The sequence below is a fragment of the Mustela nivalis genome (assembly GCF_964662115.1).
Source record: "Mustela nivalis genome assembly, chromosome: 13".
Classification (NCBI taxonomy): Eukaryota; Metazoa; Chordata; class Mammalia; order Carnivora; family Mustelidae; genus Mustela; species Mustela nivalis.
Genome location: NC_139032.1, coordinates 10422763 through 10440190, shown reverse-complemented (window position 1 = coordinate 10440190; position 17428 = coordinate 10422763). Strand labels below are relative to the sequence as shown.

Genomic DNA, 17428 nt, shown 5'->3' with positions numbered 1-17428 from the left:
AGGGCTGAGGACCCAGATCCCTGCAGGCGGGGCTCCAACTCCGCTTGTCGCGCTCAGCACGCGCTTGGCCGCCGATGCAAGTATTTGCGCTTCTATGTCCTTATATGTTAATGAACAGTTTTCTCAGAGACATTTCCAACTCTCACAGGCTAAGCTTCTAAGAATATAATGTAGACAAATGTCACTTCCACCCACCCCACAATCCTTCTCTTTTCTAAATTAATCATTTCTGCTATTTCCACCATGAGTGATGGGGACAGTTCTCAATTCAACAGCGGCTGCGAAAACGCGCAGGACGCCCACCCGACTTTCAAGAAAAAGGAGGGATCCTGTCTTCGGAGGGAAGGATCTGACTCCGATCTCCTGCCCAGGACGAAATCCCTGAGAATCGCTCATGTGCCATTTTCAAAGAAATATGGGAAAGATCCGTTCAAGTTTATCCAAACTGTGTGCCGGAAAATTACCGGTCCTGTGGTGCGTATGAAGTCACCGGCCTATTTTGAGCCCTTGGTCCCAACCTAGAGATCACTCGACTCTCTGCCCCATGTAGAGACTTTCCATCTATCATTTCCATCTCCTGGACATGCTTCATGAACATGACCTGCTTCTGTAAACACCGAAGACACAACACGGCCAACGGTCCTGTGGGAGATGCCTAATAATCCAGCCAAAGGACAGAATCTCCAGCAGTGAGCTCAGAACTGGATTTTAAAAACTGGGTTCATATTGTAGTAGAAGCATGAGCCGTACCTGCTTTCCCAGCACATGGGACAGCCCCTGAAGCCTGGTTGCATGCTTCCACCTTGTAAAATAATCTCTTTTCTGTGTAGGTTTATTACAGGGAGATGCAGGTCCTGGAGGTGTGATGGTCACGCTTACGGATTCAAAGCAGGGGTGAAACAGACCAGGGAGGGAAAGAGAGGAGGAGGACGAGAAGGAAGTCCAGCCACGAGACGGTCTCCACGCCTCAGGAGTTCAATCAGTGTCTGAGCATCTCAGACAGACAGACAGGATGCTCTAGAGGGATAGACAAAGTGCTCTAAGTGCACGGGGGTGGACACTGGTTAAATTAAACCATAGTGGACATGGGATGCCTGGGTGGCTCAGTTGGTTAAGCAGCTGCCGTCGGCTCAGGTCGGATCCCAGCGTCCTGGGATCGAGTCCCACATCGGGCTCCTTGCTCGGCAGGGAGCCTGCTTCTCCCTCTGCCTCTGCCTGCCTCTCTGTCTGCCTGTGCTCGCTTGCTCTCTCTCTCTCTGATAAATAAATAAAAAATCTTTAAAAAAAAAGACAGTGGACAGAACAATGGTCTCCAAATATGTTCATACCCTAATCCCTAGAACCTATGAAACCTAAATGAGTATGTTGCCTTAGAAGGCCAACTATGACAAGGTCGCAGGTGCAATTAAGGTTGCTCACCAGCTGAATTTGAGATGGGGAGATGGTCCCGGGTTATGCGGAGAGGCCCAAGGTAGTGGCATGGGTCCTTCCACGTGAGAACAAAGAGGCAAACGGGAGGGTTCTCTAACTGTCCCTTGCTGGCTTTGAGCTTGAGAAACGGGCCACAAGCCAAGGAGTGGCAACTGGCTCCCAGGAGCTGGAAAAAGGCAAGGAAATGAATCCCCCACCCCAGAGCTTCCAGAAACGAACACAGCCCTTTGGACACCGTGATTTTTAGCTTGGTGAGGTACATTGAAAACAACACCTAAATGCTTTTCGGTCCTGTCCAAACAAAGCAGCTCAACCCTTTCACTCTTTGCCCCACTAACCCCAAAGGGATGAATGAATCTATTTGTAAATAAGATGTTCTGCTGGGACCCATCCAGAAATGGTTTGGGCCACATGTTGTTGTTGTTGTTGTTCATTTGTGTTTAAGGCAAAGGTCATACTTACCTACTCCAAAACAGCTTGTGAAAAGCATTAACCGGGATAATTTCCACAGAGATTACTCTGGTATGGGGGGGGGGGAAAGGCCGGCAGGCCTGTAGGAAGAAATTCTAAAAGCTGCCCCCCTCCAATTATAAGCAAATACTATAATTATGCCATCCATCGGGACTGACACCAAATCCAAATTAAATAATATTTGATAGAAACAAAGTTTTACTACTTTCAAGTACTTGGAATATCTCAAAAGCTAACTATGTTTCCAGTGAGACTGCCTTTCCAGGCTCTGCTTAAATCGATTATACACAGAAGCCAAGACCCAATTAAGATTTTTTAAAACTTCTGGTAAAACCAGAGTTAGAAAGAAGCTTTCTGAGTATGGAAAACAGTTCTTGAGCTAAAGGACAGCATTTTACTCTGGGGAACAAGAGAATGACACCTTCCAGATGTCTGTGGCCAAGGAATTTTTATTTTAATACCTTTTAATGACCACGTGGGCCACGGAATGCAGGCCCGGGACACAAGAGCCATTTGTCTTTTAAAATCATGAACGAGCCAAGGTTGTCCTTTACCACGGAGATTCTTTGATACTATAATGGAAGATCACACTAACAAAATAAGGCAGGAGAACTAAGTACAGAATATTGGTTAGAAGGAGAAAAGTTGCAATTTAGAGACAATATGATTGCTACTTATCATACCCTAGAATCAAACACGGACCTAGGGGGACAGTTTAAAAGATGAGACACACAAATCAAGAACTTACACATTCCCAGCTAAAAAAATGTAATGGAGAAAAAAAATCCCTTTTTTTAAGAGAAAACAAAACAAAACAAAACAAAAACAAAACCCCACAACAACAAGAACCAAAAGAAAATGCCACATAAATTACTTAAGAATATACTTAACAAAAAGGAGGTACAGAGTCTTAGAAGAAGATAATTTACTGAGGAGCATAAAAGACAATAAAAATGCAGATATTTAACTTTGGGAAGGGAAGACTTAAGACTTAAGGATGCTACTTCTCTCTAAATTCATTAATTTAAACCAATTTCAACAAAGGTCACAACAGCAACCTTTTAAAAGCAATGATCTTATAATCCCAAAACTTAATTAGAGGAATCGATGTGAACATATCATTGGGAATGTTCTGAAAATTAAGAATTCTTTGGGAAGTCTTAATATTACGAAGATTACAATTTTTTAAAAATATTTTATTTGACACACACAGAGAGAGAGGGCTAAGGAGACTCCCCACTGAGCAGGGAGCCTGATGCAGGGCTTGATCCCAGGACCCTGAGATCATGACCTGAGCCGAAGGCAGACGCTTAACTGCCTGAGCCACCCAGGGACCCCATTCATAGCATAAAATTTAAAAATGAGGGTGAAGACAAAAGTCTTTAGAGAAATATTTATAAATCTGATTTCATAAAAGCTTGAGTCAAACAAAGAGTAAGCAAAATTTAAAAACTAATTTAAAACCAGAAAAACATTTGCAATAAAAATGCGACCCCTTAATATGCAAGTAGCTCTTATAAATAGAAGTTAACCCCCAAAGAAAGGTACCTAATGAATAAAAATTATTTGGAAAAAAAAATAGACTTACCAAGGATAAAAATCACTGCAAATTAAGGCACTTTCATCTAGCTAGCTAACAGAGATTTTCATTTTATTTATCTATCTATCTATCTATTTATTTATTTAAAAAAAGATTTTATTTATTTATTTGAGAGAGAGACAGTGAGAGAGAGCATGAGCAAGGAGAAGCTCAGAGGGAAAAGCAGACTCCCCATGGAGCTGGGAGCCCGATGCGGGACTCGATCCCAGGACTCCAGGATCACGACCTGAGCCAAAGGCAGTCATGCAACCAACTGAGCCACCCCGGCATCCCTAACAGAGATTTTTAAATTGAGTGCTCAGTGTCCGAACCTGGGAAAACAGGCACTTTCCTAAATCAGCTGAAGGCAGTGGAAACTGAGATAACTTTTTGAAAAGTAATTCAGTAACAGTGCTAAAATGTCCAGATCCTGTACAACATGATTGTGTGAGGTCGCGGGCCAATCCCGTGTATTCAGGGCTATAGCTGTGTTGCCTAACATGTGTAGGTACCCAGGTTTCTCTGAGTGAGAACATGTGACCAGACATTCTGGGGCCAAAGATGCTGACCCGGGCCCCTGGGTGCCCAGTGATCTCCAGTCCAGGTGACTTTGGGGAGGGTGAGCTTGGGTCCATGAGCAGGAAGGGCATGGATGGTTATAACTTTCCTATTCAAGAGGAGACTGTCACTTTAAATTCTCCCTTCATGAGGATCGAGCCCTTATGGGTACAAGGTTGTGGCCTAGTACCCCAGATTCAGCCAGACTTGGCCTCGTGCACCAAGAGACAGTGAGCGCCAAGGGCTGCCCCACTGATATGTCACATCTACTACTGCTCTGTGTAGCCACCGGCCTCCTGGCACGAAACCCTATTCCCTGGCTAGGTCAATCAAGATCTCTATCATACTAGATAGCTTCTTTCCACCCACTGGTAAATGCATCTAAAAGTACGCAGGGCTTCTATAATCTGAAAAAATCCAAATGAAAAAATCATCAGTATTATGTGTCAATGGAAGGATCCAATAGGCTAACAAAACGTGCTTAACAATAAATGTAAGAAGACAAAGTGTGGAGATCAGCATCAAAGCAGGTCAACCTGGCATACCCCAAGTTCCAGAAGGAAATAGGAGCTTAATGTTTGTATTACAGGGAATACTTCCTTGGAAAACAGGATTTTGTTCACCAAATCCTCTGAGCAGAATCACAGACGGCATCCTCTGATTCTGTCTGCAATTGGAACTTCAAAAATGCTTCAAAAATCCCTTTTGTACTTACCACTTTAAGACACCCCAAATTTACACTGTTACAGTTATATCCAAATGAAATGTTCCCTCGAACATTAGGGGACAGAGTGGTGGAAGAGATTGGTCTCTGAGTTTATCATAATTAAGTTAAAAATAAAAAAAAGTCTTGGGGGATAACTATGCTGCTGTTCATACTGCTTTGGTTTTTTTCCATGAGTTTCTTTAAGACACAGGCAACACCAAGTTGGCCATGCCCTGCCTACCCCCATCTTCCCCGTCCTGCTGTCTTTGGTGACACGGGCTTGCCCCACTCTGCTGCACCCCATGTCCTCGGAGAGAACATTTCATTTCCCCCAGGAGAATTCCCCTGGCCTGGGAAGAGCAGCCAGAACACGTCAAGGCAAAGAAAGATGAAGAGAAAGGGACTGCTGGAGCCTAAATCAGTTTCCTAAAACTAAATCAGACACTGAGAGACGGGAAAGCTACAGTACAGGCCTTTTAATTTTTATTTAATATGATGGAAAGCAAAGAAAACCGTTTTCTTTTCTGGACATAGGACACCTTTTCTTTCTTTCTTTCTTTTTCTTTATGAAAGGTGTCTTTAATGAACAAAAGTTAGGTTTCCTTTTGCCACAGAATTCCACTGCTCTTTCAAAAGTACCACCACCTCAATGCCCAACGTCCACAGAGAACAGGGCCCTGGGCCATTTGGAATTCTGAATGTGAGCCATGTCATGTTATAGAGAAGGTGAAATAAAATCTGTTCCTTCGCTAAGAACTGAGTTCCCTCTGGTTGCTCTCATGGGGCTTAAGTTCCACCGGGGGTGACCAGGGATCTAGCAACAATGGTACCGACTTAATATGTGCACAGGTGACTACCATCGTCCGAGCCCCTTCTCACCCATCGTCAGATTTACGATTAAATCCATACTGTGGGATGGCCATGCGCAGACGTGACCTGTCCTGCAGGAGGCTGAGCACCCCGGCCAGGCTCCCCCTTCTCAGCCCAGCCTTAGTGAGGGATGAAGGAAAGAGCTTGAGTACCGGCCTCTCATCACCACTGTCTGCCTTCGGTCTATTTCGTGGAGGCTGCAGCTGCTCTGAAAACGGCTAGGCCACCCCTCCCTCCCATTCCCTGGGAAACAGCAAACCTGAAAAGTCATCGGTCCCGTGTCTTTCCTGGTACACAGAAAAAGATGTTCAGGATGCTAGTGTGTTAGAGAAATGGGCTGCCAACCGCTCCCAAATCCTGCTTCTCCCTGGCAGTAACAGGCACTCACCTAGGAGCAGCCTTTAACTGGGGAAACATCTAGAAGCCTTTAAGTGACAGAAGTCGGGAAGAGACTGCCTTTTAAGATTCCTGCTGAGTGTGGTGCATAAACGGTCGCCAAACTGTGGAAAGAACCAAGATGCCCTTCAACGGACGAGTGGATAAGGAAGATGTGGTCCATATACACTATGGAGTATGATGCCTCCATCATAAAGGACGAATACCCAACTTTTGTAGCAACATGGACGGGACTGGAAGAGATTATGCTGAGTGAAATAAGTCAAGCAGAGATTATCATATTATCATATGGTTTCGCTTATTTATGGAGCATAACAAAGAGCATGGAGGACATGGGGAGATGGAGAGGAGAAGGGAGTTGAGGGAAATTGGAAGGGGAGGTGAACCATGAGAGACTATGGACTCTGAAAAACAATCTGAGGGGTTTGAAGTGGCGGGGGGGGGTGGGAGGTCGGGGTACCAGGTGGTGGGTATTATAGAGGGCACGGATTGCATGGAGCACTGGGTGTGGTGAAAAAATAATGAATACTGTTATGCTGAAAATAAATTAATTAATTAAAAAAACAACAATGAATCTTGGAACAATGAAAAAATCACAAAATAAAACAAAATTCCTGCTGAAGCTCTTTCCCGAGGGGCTGACTGTAAGCAGTCTGCAGACTACTGACCAAGGGGCTTCAGGATGCCAAAAAAATTTACAGCCAACTTTCAAAGAGCCACACGGTAACCCACAATACAGATAATCGCTACATCTGTGAAACAGAAAAAGCCAAAAGAACTGAACTGCGCTCTTTCCAAGTGTTCTCTCTCCGGTCCGATGGGCCAAAGCACAAAGTCCGGCCCCTTCTACCCTCCCCTCCGTCCCCCGGTCCCTCTTCCTTCCAGCACCACCTCACCTCTAACTGCAGATCCGCAACGGTGGGCTCAAGAACATCTCTCTCTGGGACGTCTATGACAATTTTAGAATTAAGAAGAAAAAAGTGATACATCTCTTGAACGTTTTGTGCCAGGCCCGGTGTGGGACCCTACAGATGTCAAGTGGATGGGGAAGGCCCCTGCTCTCTAGTTACTCGAGGTGCAGCGGGCAAGTTATAGCTGCAAACAATTATTACAAAACAAAGTCACCCATGATATAACAGAGGTCAAGGGCAGGGTGAGGAGGGGGGGGCCTGGGAAGGTGTCACCAGCGGTGCCTAGGAGCGTGGGGAAGTGCAATGACAGAGCGGTTTCCGGAATGAGGACCTTCTAGAGGGATCGGCGTGGGCAGAGAGGAAGAGGGATGGACACGTTCCATGCGACTGGGGTTGGGTGTGAGCTTCATGGCAGGAGATGGGACAAGACAAGCCCATAGGGGACATACCCTTTACGGACTCGCGTGTCGTGCTGTGGAGTACGGACTTTCTCTGTACTAGCGGAAGGCTCGTAGAAGACTGTAAGGGGAAGAACTGGCCAGCTTTGTTTATTTTAGGCATGGAACTCCATGAGGGAGGCTCTTGGGACGTAGTGTCAAAACGTGACTGTTTTCCAGTCCTGGGGCTTCTCCTCCACCTGCCTCACCAATCCCTGGCAACCTGCGGCTCAGCAGATAGGAGTGGAACCCTGCCCCCTCCCCTGAGTTCCAAACCCGCCGTCCTCACTACTCACCAGAGTCTCCCCTTCAACGGCTCAAATATCTCCAAACTGACCTGTCCGAACCAGACCTGATGTTCCTTCCCAAACCTCTCCTCCTACCACTCCTCTCCGCCACCTTGACAGATGGCCCCAGCATCCACGCAGGCGCTGGAGTGGGGTTCTGGCGATCACCCAACATTCTGGTCAGGCCTTCGCTCCCGGCCGCAAACATAGCTGGTCGGGCCCATATACCCCTCGTAGCTCAGGCCACCACCGGTTCCTCTGACTCAGGACTTCTCGGTTTAGCACTGAACACGTGGGGGCCAGAGAGTTCTTTGTTGTGGGGGCCTGGCCTGTTGCGGGGGCCTGGCCTGTGCATTCCTGGGCTCTAATCCACTATAGGCCAATAGCACTTGCGCCTACACCCCCCTAAGCTCGCTCCTACACCCCCCTGTCTTACGTTCCCTGGGACATAATATGGGGCTCTGTGGAGAGCCACTGCTCTTACTCCAGGACCCTCCATCACACTGGCCTCTCCTTCAATTCCTCGAACCCACAAAGCTTCCTGCTTTCAGGACTTGGCAAATGCTGTTTTCTCTGCTAAGAACATTCTTAGGTCTACTCTTCTGTTGGCCGGCTCCTTCTCACCACTTGTGATCCCCGCTCCATATCGCCTCCTTAAAAAGGCTCCCCGAAATACTTTATCTAAAAGGGAGCACCCCTGCCCTTGCCTATTTTCTTCATAGCATTTTTAATTTGAAGTAGAATTGACATACAACGCTATATTCGTTTCAGATGATAACATAATGACTTGTTATTTGTGTATAATTGCAAAGTGACCACAGTATGTCTACCATCAGTCACCATACACTTCCCAACTTTTTTTCCTCTTGATGGTGACTGTCAAGATGTACTCTTAGCAACTTTCAAGTATGCAGTACAATGTAGTTAGTAATAGATATATGGTAATGCAGAAAAAATATAGTCATAATCACCATGCTGTACATTACATCCCTGTGACTTATCACTGCAAATCTGTCTTCTCAATTCCCCTTCACCCACTTTGACCACACCCTACACCTCTCCCCTTTGGCAACCACCAGTCTATGAGGTCTGTTTTATGTCTGTTTTTAGATTCCATGTATAAGTGAAATCATACACTATTTGTTTTTGTCTGACTTATTGCACTTAGCATAATATCCTTGAGGTCCATCCATGTTGTCACCAATGGCAGGATTTCATTCTTTTTTATGAATGAGTAGTATTCCATTGTGTGTGTGTGTGTGTGTGTGTCTGTCTGTCTGTCTGTCTCACATCTTTTTTTAACCATTCATCTACCAATGGACACTTAGGTTGCTTCCATATCTTGGCTACTGTAAATATCACGGCAATGAACACGGGAGTACCTATACTTTCTTGAATAAGTATTTTTGCTTTCTTCAGGTAAATACCCAGGAGCTAGATCATACGGTAGCTCTATTTTTCAATTTTTTAAATAATTTTCATACTGTTTTCCACAGCGGTTGCACCAACTTACATTCCCACCAAGAATGTAAGGGCAAGAGGGCTTCCTTTTCTCCACATCCTCACCAACAACAGTGATTTCTTCTCTTTTCCGTGAGAGCCGTTCCAGCCGGTGTGAGGGGTGGATCTGATCTGCGTTTTCCTGACGATGACTGACACTAGGCATTTTTTCATCTCATTGGCCATCGTACTCCTTCTTCGGAAAAATTATTCAGATCCTGTGCCTATTCTGAAATCATACTGTTCGGTTTTACTGTTATTGAGTGATACGGGTTCTTTATACATATTTTTGATATTAACCCCTTATTGGCTGTATACTAGTAAATACCTTCCTCCATTCAGTAGAGAGTCTTCTCACTTCGTTGATGGTCTCCTCCACTGCGCAGAAGCTAGCTTCTAGTTTGGCATAGTTCCATCTGTTTATTTTTGCTTATGCTGCCCTTCCTTTTGGAGTCAGGTTCCAAAAATTATCACCTGGACCAATGTCAAGGAGCTTACTGTCTGTATTTTATTCGAGGTGTTTTATGGCCTGCAGCCTTACTTTAATTTAAGTGTGCAATTCATTTTAAGTTAATTCCTGTGTATGGTGTAAGCCAGTGGTCTGGTTTCATTCTTTCGCACGCCACTGTCCAGTTCCCCCAGCACCGGACCCCGCAGACGCTGTCGCTTCCCCACTGGGTATCCTCGCTTCCCCTGCCATAATTCATTTACCATATATGGGTGGATTTATCTCATAGCACTTCAAACGTTAGTAATTATTTTATTATGTTTACGTCTTCTGGCTTGTCTCAGCCACAACAGTGAAAGCATTATTAGGGCAGGGACTCTGTCTGTGTTGGCTTCTGTCTTACCCCCAAGGTCCAGCACGGTGCCAAGCTGAGTAAGTATTTGTCAGCTGCATAAATGAATGAATGCATGGACAGACTGTCAGATGTATGTCTTCTCTCCCAGGCACTAACCACCATCCTTAAAAAATAACAAAGTCACAGTATGAAAAAGTAGCTCAGGGGAATCAGACGTCACCCGGACAGACTGTACGTCAGCGCGGTGCTCAGCAACCCAGTGCTCCCCGATCGAGCATGTGCCGTAGAGAGCAGCGCATGTTGGATGAGTAAAAGGCATTCCCATAGAAACAAGAACAGGTGACGCTCTCTTCATTGAGGGGAAAAAAAAAGCACAGTTAGGCCTTGTGAATAGTTAAAAATGTTCCTTTTCACTGAACTTGATTGGTGTCTCCGGGTGTCTGAATATACGTGCGTATTGTGGGTTAGGCAGAAAAAGATAAAGAAGGAGCAAGAATCTTAATGTTACAGTCCTCAGAGACCACAACCACCTTCTCCTGCCTCTCTCCTTAATGACAGGCTGAACGTCTCAGGGACAGCGTCTCTGCCGAGGGCTACACTGTTTTCTCTGCCTTCTGAGGTCTAATAGAAGCCACAGACACAGGATCCGCACACAGCGAACTTGCCAGAAAATACAGGTGTACCATCTGGGGAAACTTGACTCCCGTCCAGGAAAATAACTTTCCAAGGATTCACCCTCCAACCCAATGCCTTCTTGATCAGATCTTTCGTGCTACTGAGCAGATTATTACTGAGTTATTGCCGCTCCTGTTTCCATTTTAATGTCACAGGCAGAACGAGCTTTGGAGAACACTGCAGTGGTTTGGGTCTGAGACATCCTGGAGAGAGAAAGTCGGGGTTCACATTCCAGCCTACTTCTACTTACTTGGGGGCCTACAGCAGGTCACTGAACTTCTCTGTGCATCAGCTTTTCATCTATACATTAGCAACAGGTTGTCAGAAGATGAAGTGAGTTAATTAATTCTTAAGTGCTCAGACAGAGGTCTGGCATATGCTAAGCCCTTGAAAAATGTTGCTCTTATTATTAACAAAGCTTTTAAAATTGCTTCTGATTGATAATAACTATGCCTTTCGTTGCTGAATTAGGTTTCTGGCTAGAATAAACTCAATGGAATTTGAAATGTAAGATTCTCCAAGCAACCAATGATTCTAACTTCTTAAAACAGCAAAAATTATGAATAAGCTCATGGCATACATCCTATTAGTGCTTGTGAACTAGACAGAAGACCAGAACCTAACTGATGTTCCTGGTCTTCTTTTTGGGATCCACAATCAAGAATTCTAGAAAGCCTCATTTCTGTGTTCTCAAGCAAGTTCTAAGAGACACCTTCAAAAATCTCTGTTAAGTGTCCAGGCAAAAGAAATGGGGTGGTGGTGGCAATTCAAATGCAAAAGTGAGGGGCACCCTGCTGGCTCAGGTAGGAAAGCATGTGACTCTTGATCTCAGGGATGTGAGTTCAAGACCACTGTTGGGTGCAGAGATTACTTACAAATAAAATCTTAAAAAAAAAAAAAAGGACAACCCATGGGCCTTGGGACAAGAGACCTGCTGGCCAGATCAGAGCCCCCAAGCTGTGCAGGGAAGCACGGAGATCACCTGGGTATATTAAGCCTTTTAATCTGAAATCCAAAGCTACATTGTACCTCGAGAGCAGGAGCTCCAGCTCAGATGGCCCAGCAGGCTACAGAAACACTGAACACCCCAGACTAGCCACTGGCCATGAACACCAACCACAACAATAGAGTCGCTGTTGCCCTGAAGAAAGCTATGCAGCAGGGTGTTTTGGGGTGTTCTGGGGACACCAATTCAATGGAAACAGGGACCAAAAAAAAATGGAAATGCCACAGTGAATCAGAATGCAGATATGTAGCAAACCTGGGTGGCTTACCACATAGACATTCCCTCCAATGTGAAGGTCAAAATAGGTCACTTAGAAATGAACCTGGTAAGGGAACACCTTGGTAGGATGGTTTGTCTTCTCCTATTAGAAGCTGCCGCCTGTTTCTGCTTAGTGACGTGAAACGTAGGGGCCGGAAGTCATGGAGGCAGATTGGTAATCACTTGCTTTCAGACTTGGTGAGGAAAAACACAGAATCACAGGCCACGGCAGACAGAAGCTAAGGGTTTGGAGGGAAGATTTGTGCAGGCAGGTGGACAGTAATGGTAGATGATGCTACAAAGCTTCCAACCTGATGGGATTTCAGTTTTTCCAAACTGAAAAAATGCCCCTTCTCTGAAAATGATGTAGCTCATCTGCTTGCTGCTGAACTTAAAAAACATAATGGTATCCCACCATCAAGAGCTCATCCTTCTCTTATTCTGAACCCCTGCTATACGTAAGGCCACAGAGTCCTGTCCCAGGACCCACGCTCTGCTCTCCCATGCTCGGGCCAGGCTGGAGGCAGCACCAGGAGGCCAACCGACCCAACTCCTCATGAGCCAGCAACCAGGATGCCAGCGGACCCAGTTCCTCATGAGTCCAGCCCTGGGGGAGACAGTCACACGTGCCTGCCTTGCTCAGTACTAACAGACGTAATCTGACTGGAAATCTGAGGCCAAGGGATCTCGCTTTTGCTAAGGAGGAGAGTGATTTCACACACACGCTGGTAATTCTACTTTTCCCAGGATGTGTCCAATCCTCCCTGCACAGGGAGGCAGTCAGGGTATGTATTCTTGACATGTCAGCAATGAGAAAAATGGAGATTCAGATCAATTAGAGAGGATGCCTAAGGTTATACAACCAAGATCTCGAAGAATGAGACTCACATCCACCGTCTTCTTAAAAGGATAGTTTGGAAACCATAAGTGAATCTTTTTTTTTTTTTTTAAAGATTTTATTTATTTATTTGACAGAGAGAAATCACAAGCAGATGGAGAGGCAGGCAGAGAGAGAGAGAGAGGGAAGCAGGCCCCCTGCTGAGCAGAGAGCCCGATGCGGGACTCGATCCCAGGACCCTGAGATCATGACCTGAGCCGGCAGCAGCGGCTTAACCCATTGAGCCACCCAGGCGCCCCCCATAAGTGACTCTTAATCTCACAAAATCTCAACAAACTGAGGGTTGCTGCGGGGAGGGGTGTTGGGAGAAGAGGGGTGGGGTTATGGACATTGGGGAGGGTATGTGCTATGGTGAGTGCTGTGAAGTGTGTAAACCTGTCAGTTCACAGACCTGTACCCCTGGGGATAAAAATATATGATATGTTTATAAAAAATAAAAATTTTAAAATATATATATATTTAAAAAAAAAAAAAAAGGCTAGTTTGGTTTGGGCCAGATGTTCCAGCCCTGCTGCTACTAACATTTCAGTCTTTCTCTGTTGCGGGCGCTGTCCTGTGTCTTACAGGATGGCTGGGCTCCACCTCCTAGATGCTGGCAGCACCAGACCTCCAACTGTGACAATCAGAAATGTCTCCAACATCACCAGATGCTCCCTGGGGGGCAAAAGTGGCACTGGTCGAAAACCATGGGGTTAGGGTGTTTGGGATTAAGGTGACTAGGAAGAACAATGGTAGAGCCAAAGAATCACTCTTCCTAGAGACCACTGCGGTTGCTACAGATGAGAATTGCTGCTCAGCGCACAGGAAAACCTTCTCGATTACAGCATGGAGCTCTACCAGGGCACAAAGAAATGATCTTGTTTTATGGAAGTGACAGCTCTCTAGACTGAAGGAGAGCGCAAGCAGTCAGGGGAGGGGACACAGGTCAGCTCCCACTCCTATCTTAAAATGTTACCTATTCAATTTTTGAATAGGTGAGACATTCACATGGTTCAAGATTAGACATAAATACAGGTATATACAGACAAGTGTTTCCCAATTCAAGATTCGCACCACCCAATTCTCCCTGGAGGCAGCCAATGTTACGGGTGTTTGTGTGTGTTCCCAGACATATTTCATAAAAGAGTTTGTATTTAAATAAATGCTTCTTCTTAGATCAAAGTATCTCTGAGTCATTAGCATACTCGTGTTTACAAAGTCATAAAAGTCATCTTTCCTTGTAATGTGGTCGGGGGCTGGCATTATTCCCTCTTACTCCATCACTGTCTACTTCCACTGATAGGGAAATTGGCTGGGACACTAAAATTAAATGAACTCAGGAAAAAACTAGGGAACCTTGGTCAAAGACACTGGATCCTAGTCTGCCATTCTGAGGGCTGCCATCAAGTGTGCTGGTCATGTGGAAATCAGTAGAGAGACGGATGGTTGGGGTGTTGGGGCCAATGGCAGGCAGCCTCTCTATCTAAGGCAGCGTGAAGCGGTCATCAAACCGAATCTCCACGGGGTGGGGGTGCTCCAGTGGGCAGGCCCAGGATGGAAGGAGAAGTGGAAGAGGGAGGGCAAGAGGCCTGGAATGCCCACCTTGAGTGGAACTTTAAGAGAGGAAGAAATGCAAATGGCAGCAGTAACAAATGCGCGGGTCAGTCCATGCCCAGCCGATGGGGAAACTATGACCAATGCTAATGAACAAGTCCCACAACTGGGACATCCCATGGCCAGAGAGTTCAATCATCTCCCTGACAGAGAACTGCAAGGTGACCTGGGATAAGTCAGTGAATCACTCTGACATCTCTTTGTTTTGGAAGAGTGGGGGAGGGGTGGGCAATTTCTTTACATACAAAACAGAGAAACCTCCCTTCCTCCAGCATCAGTATTTTTCCTGAGCTTAGGACATTCTTAAGGTGAAGTGATGGCCTGCCTTCTGGGACCTTTGAAATTTCTCACCTTATAAAAAAATTTTTTTTCAAAAGGTCTTGCTCAAATTTCTGTAGCTCTATCAGCAGTCGTACATTTCCAGAGTCGTAGTTACTCTGGAAACTTTCGGGTCAGCCTTCATTGTGATTTGTACTATTATTTCTCCACATCACTAATCTCCCAACCAACGTTGTGGTTCTTTACGGCCTGGAACTGCCTGTCCGACATGGCAGCCATGGGCCGCATGTGCTTATCCATCTTGAAATTTAACTAAAATTAAAAATTCATTCCTCAGACAAACCAGACACAGATTCCAAAGCTCAAGAGCCACAGGCAGGCATGTTCCTAATGTATTAGAGCAGGTGACAGGACATGTCCATCACTGCAGAAAGTTCTAACCTACAGCGCTGGCCGAGAGCATAAAACCCACGCCCCTCAAACTAGCCCTCAAGGCTGCCTGTCCCTTAGAGCCAGCCCACACCCCCCCAAATCTCCTGTATTTCCCCTAAACACCAACTCTTAGCTTTGTCCAGACCAGGCTCTCCACTTCCTCCAACAAAGCGCGCTCAGTCTGGCCTCTGTGCCTGTGTCATCGGATTCCCTACCCCCAAAACCAATCAATGCGCAGTCCCCGAAGGAGTGGGATTTTCCGCCAAGCCAGAAAGCAACGAGGCATCCATAAAATTCGTATCCCAGCAAAATCCTCTGGCTAATGAACGAGTTCAAGAAAAGGCCTTTTCCCCAGAAGACTGTAATGAGCTTTGGGCTCGTCAGCACTTGCTAGCGGATTATGCGAAATGCCACTTGCTTTGGCATTTAATACCAATTTGAGTCATTCTGTAATTTTTTCATGTGGGTCTTTTTTACCTTAAACCAACCCTATGGTCATAGAGGGCAGGGACCAGGTCCCACGTGCCTTGCTTTGGCATCTTCCGCTCTTCCTACCTCACGCCTTTCCTCCAACAGTGGCGAGGCTGCAGACTGGCCCTCGTGGGAAGGTCAGACGTGACGGGCCGTGTGCTGCTTTACACAGAGTGTACGTCTGAAAAAGTCTGAACCAGTTGCCAACCTTTAAACCTCGGGAGATGCCCCATCAGAGTGCACATTCTAGTTTCTCAGACTGAGAAACTAGACAGTCTGGGCGAGCACTCATGCTTGGCTCTACTGGATGGTGCCGAGGGCCACCGGCCCATTTAAGAAAGACTGTACTCTCCTGCTGACCCCCTTCCCTGGGGTCGTCCCCTCCTGTCCCCTGCGAGGCCTCTGCAGGCACTTGCGTTGACAACCCTGTTGGGAGACACTCCATAAATGAGCTAAGGATGGAAATAGTATACTTTGCAAACACAGCCACGCGGCCCTCAGCGCCCGCCTTCACGGGCACCAGGCTTGCTGGAAGCAGGTCAAGTCGAAGTTCTTATTTCGGCTGTGAGCTCAAGACAGGAGCCTCGCCCACTGATTTTAGCGATTCTCCTTCGGCTACTGAGAACGGATCGTGGATCAGGGAAACGGTCAGCGGAAAGAACAGAAAGTAGCCAGCGTCCGCAATCACGCGCAGATAATCAAGACTCAGAGGAGCGCGCTGTCCCGGGAGCCCTGAGTGTTCCCTACAAACGTGTGGAAATCCCGGTCCTCGTGATGCTGAGTGCGGCTGGCCATGGTCCAGAGAAACTGGGGCTCGGCAGAGGAAGCCCAAGCCTCCTTGTTAACTCTAACCCACAGTGATCTCTGCTCCTTTGAACCCTTTATTACAGACTACGGGGTTCTAAAGTTGTTTTCATGACTTGTCCCTCCCACTCAACTGTAAGTTCATATAAACTCCTTTGATGCCCCTCCCCTGTCCAGTACACAAGGTCAGGAGGTCGTCCACAAGGACTCCCTTCAGTCAGAGGCAAAAACCCAATGGGTCATCAAAGCTCCTCATGAAAAAGGTGTATCCCTCGTCAGGCCTCCTGGACTGGGAAAGCAAGGCAACTTCAAGTATTTGCATAAGGGACAATTCTTAATGAAATCCAAGGTGGCCTTGAGGACACTCGGCTAGTCTATTAGTTACCTTCCCGGTTGTCTGTCATTTGCATATTGGCCCAGCACAAACCTCACGTCTTCAAAAAGGTCATGGGTCAAAAATATGAAGCTACACATGGTCAACTCGGGCACCATGCTGGTTGAGACAAGGAGAAGGAAGCAAAACCGCCTTTTGCTGGAAACGTTAGTCTGACCAGGTACAAGCCCACCACTGATAATACTCAGTCCCTACTTCTCCACTGTGTCTGACCCACAAGAATGCTCCTGGTGCCCTTAAATCAAAATTCATTAAATGTGAGAATTCTCTTTATCTGTGACTAATTTAAGGACTCTCTCATAATAGAAAATGTAGTTAATTTGACGTAAACTGGATCAACAGGTCTTGCTATCCACGAAGGAGTAAAATGCAAACGGGAAAGTTAAGACAGAGAACCACCCTTCGATACACAAACCTCCTACTCCCAAGACGGAAGGAGGGCAAGGACTTTTAGAAATAAAATGCACAGTCCATTTAAAAGCAGGAGCAGGGGTGCCTGAGAAGGCAGACGCCTCTGTAATGCGTCTGCACATACGCCTCCTTGCCAGGAGCAAGGAAGTTACCAAAGTCAAAGAGCGACAAGGTGAGATACCCTGGAAAGGCTGGTAGGGGATTTTTGTGAAATGGGCTTAAGATACAGAATCTGAGGGGCACCTGGGTGGCTCAGTA

General features: G+C 46.2%; 1 protein-coding gene across 6 annotated transcripts in view; it reads right to left on the bottom strand.

The window, feature by feature from the left end:
* Window positions 1-17428, bottom strand: part of PIP5K1B (phosphatidylinositol-4-phosphate 5-kinase type 1 beta) — a 293599-nt gene that overhangs the window by 151689 nt on the left and 124482 nt on the right. The window contains exon 1 of one of the 6 annotated variants that reach the window (XM_082696654.1): window positions 6908-7244. The exons of the other annotated variants lie outside the window; for them this stretch is intronic. Within the exon in view, the coding sequence (XP_082552780.1) occupies window positions 6908-7000 (93 nt within the window). The 5' untranslated portion in view covers window positions 7001-7244. Of the gene's footprint in view, window positions 1-6907; window positions 7245-17428 lie in introns of those variants that run through there. 6 annotated transcript variants of the gene reach the window in all.